Here is a 7500-nt window from a genome sequence, read left to right as displayed (position 1 = left end):
TCACAGCCGCTGTCACAGATTCATGACGACATGAGGAAGAGCAGGGCCGTCAGAAGCAGGTCAGCGGATTCTGAGTTTCACTTGTGCTTGTGTTTGGATCAGGAACTGGTTTGAAGTTAAAGCAACCAGGACGAAGCTGAAATCCTGTCCTCTGAAACATGAGCGAGAGAGACAGAGAGAGAGTCCTGACCTATTTTTATGCCTTGGATCAGGCACTAATGGACAGCTATAAGCATCCTGGGTCTTCAGAGACCTGCAGAACCATCTCAGATTCAGAGATTTAGCCTGCAAACTGACAGCTAGTTTAACTACTTCTACCAGCAGCAGCCTGTATGTACTTGTTTTGCTCATGAAGTGTGCTGTTGTGTCACAAATTATGTACTATACACTAATATGCACTTGTAGTGTGTGAATTTTATGAGGTTATTTTGTCATTCATCAGAGTCTGAAAGCCCCGCCCCCTCCAGTGCATAATTAAAGCTGCGACCGTCAAGTGTATGAAGTGTCCAGCATTAAACACAATGTTAATTAAGTGCATCATCCAGGCATCTGAAGTACACTTTTCAGTGTGAACACACTACTCGCACTACGAAACAGCATAGAGTAGTGCAGACGTACACGAATTGAGACGCACCGTTTGAGATTATGTGTTGATGTTTAAATAGAAACGAGTGTTTGGCCGTGAACGCGCGGGAGCTGCGATCTGCTGGCACGGCTCAGTGTCCCGCTAACGCTCCCGACACCAGGATTCACGCGCGCAGCGGGTCTCAGTCTGTCTGATTACATCTGACTTTCAGATTCACTTTGGCAGAGTTTCATGAACTTCCCAGCGTTTGTAAGGGGAACGTCATCAGGCCCGCAACCCAGTTCATGTACTTGTGCACTGTTCTATGTGATATAAAAAATAAATAAATTAATAAAAGTGTTCAGACTGAAAATTCCAACAAGAAAAAGTGCACTTCAGATGCTCAGATGGGTCATGAATTGACAAATCAACTTTTCCTTGAGCTTTTGATGTATAAGAGGTCATTGTATTATAAGAATATCGTGTGAGTTTCAGAACTAAAATCTTCCTTGTTAGTCCAATAAAGGCTTTTATTGACACCAGACCCAGAGAACGACTGATCCTGTCATAGATAGGTGAAACTCCGCCTCCTCAGAAGAAATCAACGCCCACTTCATCATTGCAGCGTTAGCCCCGCCCACTGGTGTGTCAGTGAGATGAGGAGGAGAGAAGAGCGATACAGGACTAAAATAACTCATGTACATGTACAGTCAGATGATCTTTGTCTGTGTGTCAGTAAATCAAACCAGTGACTAAACGCTCAACTTCACCTTGTTTCTCTTAGTAGGATGAAAATAATTATTAATCACAGTTATTTAAACTGTGATTAAATCATATATAGAAAACGATCAAAGAACGCTCCCTTTACAATCACTGGAGCTGTCAATCAAACAGAGTTTATCAGTGACTGAGTTCTGGACTCGAGCCAAAACTCCTGTTTTATTCAACAAATCTCTTAGTTATATCGCAGCAGTGGGCGTTTACACTGAAGTCTCACACAGACACGCCCCTTAAAACAGAGCGTTCAAATCAGAGGATAAAATCAGGGTAGAAAAAATGCCTTTTATTTATAAATTATGACCATTTTTATGTAAAAAGCATACTAACATTATAAGTGCACCCCAGGAAACATTATAAAACAATATTATAAAATAAATGGACACTTCATGCACTCTGGGTCAGTGTATAGGCTACTACATAGTGCACGGTGCAGGTGTCCTCAGCTCTCTCTTTCCTGAGCTCCAGCCCTGATCAAACACACCTGAACAAGTTAATCAGGGTCTTCAGGATCACTAGAAAGTCACAGGCAGGTGAGTTTGATCCGGGTCGGAGCTGAACTCGAGGGCCAGAGATGAGAAGAAGCGTTGGTATAACCGCTCTAGAGCTGCTGTACAGCCAAAATTATGTTCCAGTTATCACTGTAAAGCTGCTTTGAAACAATCTGCAGTGTAAAAAGTGCTATATAAATAAAGGTGACTTAACATAGTGTGTAGTGTGTCATTTGAGACACAGCAGTTACGGTTATTCATGCTAATTTTGTGCTGTTTCTGAGGTATTTTTACACTTGGCAGACGCGTGTTGATGTTGAATGAAGCTGCAGGCCGCACACACACACACACACACACACACACACACACACACACACACACACACACACACACACACACACTGAACAGTCCTGTGACTTCACAAACAGAGAGCTGTGCCATCGCCATGGCAACACTCATCTCACTATTAACCCCATAATAGCCGCAGGAGGTGTTGATGGAACAGGGAAACTCCTGGAATAACGTTCTCTTGCAGACGAGAGTTTCTCAGTTCTTTTGTCCATTTGTACCATGATCCTCTTTGTTGATCATATTCATGTATCGTGATATTGAAAGGAATAATTCAACCATCTCACAAATCTCTCTCTTTTCAGCCTGATGATGATAGTTTTGTTGTGTTTATGTTTTATATGGAAAAAAAATCTGTAAAGATTCTTATTACAGGGCTCTCCGAAATGCTTGATTCTGATTGGTCAGTCGCGGCATTCCGGGGTCAGTTATTCGTCGATAATGACTGTCGTCAATAGCAACACAGTACTCCGGGTATTTGAGACGCTTCTTTCATGTCTCTCGTGTCACACTCCCTCAGTTATCGACTGTATTTACTGTCAAATGAACCCAGACTTCAGTATTAATATCCCTACGGAAACATTGTTCAAGCGTTCGTCTTGTTGCTAGATAATGGACTTATAAGATAATAAACAGGTATGATTTTAAAGGGTTAGTTCGAAAATGAAAAATCTGTCATTAATTACTCTCCCTCATGTCGTTCCACACCCGTAAGACCTTCGTTCATCTTCAGAACACAAATTAAGATATTTTTGATGAAATCCGATGGCTCAGTGAGGCCTGCATAGCCAGCAATGACATTTCCTCTCTCAAAATCCATTAATGTACTAAAAACATATTTAAATCAGTTCATGTGAGTACAGTGGTTCAATATTAATATTATAAAGCCACGAGAATATTTTTGGTGCGCCAAAAAAACAAAATAACGACTTATATAGTGATGGCCGATTTCAAAACACTGCTTCAGGAAGCTTCGGAGCGTTATGAATCTTTTGTGTCGAATCATGATAAAAAAAATTTAAAAAAAGTGAAGTGAAGTGAAGTGACTTGTGGCCAAGTATGGTGACCCATACTCGGAATTTGTGCTCTGCATTTAACCCATCCAAGTGAACACACACCCGGAGCAGTGGGCAGCCATTGCTGCGGCGCCCGGGGAGCAGTTGGGGGTACGGTGCCTTGCTCAAGGGTCTCGCCTCAGTCGTGGTATTGAAGGTGGGGAGAGCGCTGGATATTCACTCCCCTCACCGACAAACCCTGCCAGACCTGAGACTCGAATCCATGACCTTTGGGTTACAAGTCTGACTCTCTATCCATTAGGCCACAACTGCCCCCATGATTCGGATCACGTGTCAAACTGCCAACGGCTGAAATCACGTGACTGTGGCGCTCCGAACCGCTGATTCGACACACTGATTCATAACGCTCTGAAGCTTCCTGAAGCAGTGTTTTGAAATCGGCCATCACTATATAAGTCGTTATTTAGTTTTTTTGGCGCACCAAAAATACTCTGGTGGCTTTATAATATTAATATTGAACCACTGTACTCACATGACCTGATTTAAATATGTTTTTAGTACATTAATGGATCTTGAGAGAGGAAATGTCATTGCTGGCTATGCAGGCCTCACTGAGCCATCGGATTTCATCAAAAATATCTTAATTTGTGTTCAGAAGATGAATGAAGGTCTTACGGGTGTGGAACGGCATGAGGGTGAGTAATTAATTACAGAATTTTCATTTTTGGGTGAACTAACCCTTTAAAACGTTTTTTTTTTTCTCAGATAAATATTTGATGTCCCTGTTTGTAAATGCAAAATAAACCACTTAAGATTGGTTCAAGACTTTATTTTGCAATAACAACCTTATTTCTTCAGTCTCACACTGGACAAAAATAACAGCATGTGATTTGTGAAGACATGAGGAGAGTTTCATTTCTACATGAACTATTGTTGAAAACATACTGTGGTTTTGCAGTCATAGTGTCAGAAATCCTGTTATATTTTAATGGCAGTGAAGAGAGTGTAGTGAAGCGAGCGAGAGACAGATGGAGACGTGTGTGAGACACTCGGAGCAGATTGAGGCTCCGTCAGACGCGTCCCGTCGGCTTCTGCTCCTGCTGACTCTCACCGGCACACGCGTCCGTCGCTCCAGCGTTTCCCGGTCTCGTTGTGGCCGCTCGTTTCCTGCGTTTGATGTGAGCGGCTCTTCATTAATAATTCACGCGACCCTCCTGATTCTCTCCAGGGGAAGTTCTGTCACTCGATAGAAACCCGAGGAGCACAAACAACCCCAGCGCTCGGCTGGAAATGACTCCCGTCACGGCCGTCGCAGGAATAAAGCCTTAACTCCTTCATTCCATGCGTTAGATGCTGATGCGTTGGGTCTGGAGAGCGAACACACACGCATGTGCGGGCGATTACATGACAAGTGTGAAACGGGAACATTTCAGCTGCCGAATCTAGATTTCATAAGCGTGGCATCCCTCGATGGCGGAGCAGAATTAGGACAGATGTGGATGAAGGTCATTCTCCTCCCTCAGTGCTTTAAGAGAGCGCTGGAATTGGACGTGAGTGTGGTTTGTTGACAGATGACGAGTCTTTTGAGGAAAGACATATTTAACTGAGTCGGGAGGGAACAGAAACTAGAATGGGCCGTGCTTTCATCTCCAGGTCTCTTTAGGTCAGTGAAATGGGGGCGAACCGCTGACTTCAGGGCTTCGGCTCGAGTTTGAGGTGTTTCTCAGCTCTTGTGCTTGAAGAGATGTTGGTTCTGCATGTGTGCGAGAGGTTTGATTTCTCAGTGTTTATGAGTCAAAGTAGCCCCAATCTCTCTTCTCTCTTGACTGCGAAGTAAACGTGTGAAGCGGGTCCAGCTCCTCTGACGGCTGGTGGGAATGAAACCTACTGTTAGAAGAAACTGCGCAGTCACATACGTCTCGCTCACAAACACGAGTGAATCGAATGGCTCACAGGTAAACGGATCCAGAGTTCTGACTGTTAATTCTCGCTGTTTGGTATCGACACGTTCGTCTTTTAATGGACTATTCTGACTCGTATGCTTCATTAGGTTAAGACAGAATAGAAAGACGAGATACCGAAGAAGACGCCAAATATCTTCTCAACTTTTAATGCCCTCTGTTTGCACAAGAGCCCAGGTGATAAAGACGTGGCATATCATCTGAGGTGGGAACGCAGCTTAGCGTCAAACGCAGTCGGGCGTCTTGGCCAAGAGTCTCGCCTCGCCCCGGCCGCTGTGCCAAAGGATCTGAGATGCGTTTTAATCCAGGCCTTTGTGTCTCGGCCAGCAGGGGGACAGCAGATGTCCTTCCTCTAAGTAGGTCGGGCTTTGTGCGGGGCGGCCTGAACCATCTGGCCGTGTCATGTCGATGTCAGCCGCTTGAAAATATGATTTTCTAGAAGGTGACCTTTGAGATGGTGAAGATGCTAAACCGGTTTGAGGAACTGATGTTTGCTTTTGTTTTCTCGGCTTGTCTTAACCACCTGAAACCAGTGCACGAAAGTACTAAACCTGAACCGAGGGACAACCGGCGCGAGAGACGCTCTCAGATCACACGCAAGCTCGAATGTTTCGAAATCATAGTGTTTGACACGATTCATCTTTGGTGCTTTCTTTAATTACAGCGCTCCCTGGAGATCGAGCGGGGTAGTTAACCAGTCAAATAAGCAGTAAAGCAATTATTGGGTCAGAATGAATACAATTCTGACATCTTTAATCACTAGGGGAGTCTGTGCCTGGAGAAAAACAGGATATTCGACTCTCTCTGAGGACGCAGAAGCTGAGTGAGATGAAATTGAACCTAGACCCTAAAGTGAAGCTTGTGGATCTTCTGAGATCATCTCTGATCTTCCTGAACCTTTAACCTCGGGCTGTGGTTTTACTCTCCTGCGGTTGGCGTGACTCATTCTAACGTGGTCGAGCTTTAGTTTGGTGTTTAATCCATGTGCTTATTCGTGTTATTCTCTCACATGACATCATCTGCTTCATGATAGCGTTCTAGATGAGAGGTTCTCAACCGGTGGATCACGACCCAAACGTGTGTTTGTTTTGACCCATCAGGACAGGCAGTGTGGTTGCTGAGGTCAAAGACAGATAAAGCATGGACGGGTTGAGATGCCCTGATCCTCAGAAACCATCCACTAAACCACAGAAGATCAAAGGAAACATGAAACACTGCAGTGAACCAACCGGTTGAGAGGCTCTGATCTACAGGGTTCTGCTTCGTACGAGTTCCTCATGTGTGTTTTGTGTTTTGCAGCTTCAGAGCGAGCTGGACCAGGAGTATCAGGACAAGTTTCGGAGGCTCCCGGTGGAAATCCAAGAATTCGTGCAGGATTCTGCTGCTTGTAAAGGCAAGCTGATCAACAGCAGTGACTGTCTTCCTGTTTCCGCCACGACGGACGCGAACAGGGAGCTGGAATCTTCAGAGAAAGCGTTGAACACGACTCTCTGAGTTTGTGTTTGTACTTCATGCGCCCTTGAGTTTTCCCTGATTTAATGTGCACCTTTTAGTATGACGACTGGATGACTTACTTGAACAATGTTAAAAATAATTTTCCTTTTCTTTCTTACTTTTAAAATGTAGTTTTCACAAGAACTTGCTGCTTAAGTGGATTTTAATATGCATATATGTTTAGATGGACTCTCATGTATGTTTAGATGAGTCTTAATGAGCAGTCGTTTAATATGAAATGTAGATTACTTAAGCGGACTACTAAGGTCACATATGTTATCGTGGACGTTCATCCCAGACGTGGCTGCTATATATACATACATATACACACATATATGAGCCATTCTACAGAAGTGGTGCAAACTGCTGTCCCACAATCAAAAACACATTTAAAAAGCATTTCATTATTAAAATTTTAGATTGTCACTAAACTTCACCACATGTTTCATTCGAGGCTGTTTCGTTAGTGACAAAAGGGAACATATAATCATTTATTTAGGGGAAATAAACACAATTTTAGTACAGTTATGCAAATCATTAGTGTTTTAGTATGCGAGTTAAATCGAGTCATGTGATGCGGTCACTACCGACACATTACTGTCACTACTGAAACTGTGCATCACGACCGAAACATGGGATGTTTTGTCAGAAATAAAGTATATTGAATGATCAACTAAGATGTTATTATAGTGTTTGATTCAAACTAATGAATCCTTCACTTTGAAATCAGTTTGATAAACTTTATGACTTTTACAAAAAAAAAATTGGATTCAAAATACAACAAATCTCATAAATTACACTTGAAATATTGTTAAAATTGTAATTGTTATTGATTTACCTGTGAAAAC

At 43.0% G+C, this 7500-nt stretch overlaps 1 protein-coding gene across 1 annotated transcript in view; it reads left to right on the top strand.

Moving 5' to 3' along the window:
- The window catches only part of LOC125278656 (1-phosphatidylinositol 4,5-bisphosphate phosphodiesterase beta-1), a 66348-nt gene that overhangs the window by 57817 nt on the left and 1031 nt on the right, over positions 1-7500 (top strand). Inside the window, exon 33 of the mRNA XM_048207971.1 lies at positions 6458-7500. This exon is cut by the window's right edge and continues 1031 nt beyond it. Coding sequence (XP_048063928.1) covers positions 6458-6652 — 195 coding nt within the window. The 3' untranslated portion in view covers positions 6653-7500. The remainder of the gene's footprint in view (positions 1-6457) is intronic.

The sequence above is a fragment of the Megalobrama amblycephala genome, linkage group LG11, assembly GCF_018812025.1.
Source record: "Megalobrama amblycephala isolate DHTTF-2021 linkage group LG11, ASM1881202v1, whole genome shotgun sequence".
Lineage (NCBI taxonomy): Eukaryota > Metazoa > Chordata > Actinopteri > Cypriniformes > Xenocyprididae > Megalobrama > Megalobrama amblycephala.
Note: the sequence above shows the minus strand (reverse complement) of the source record. Positions and strands in the feature narration are given on the sequence as shown.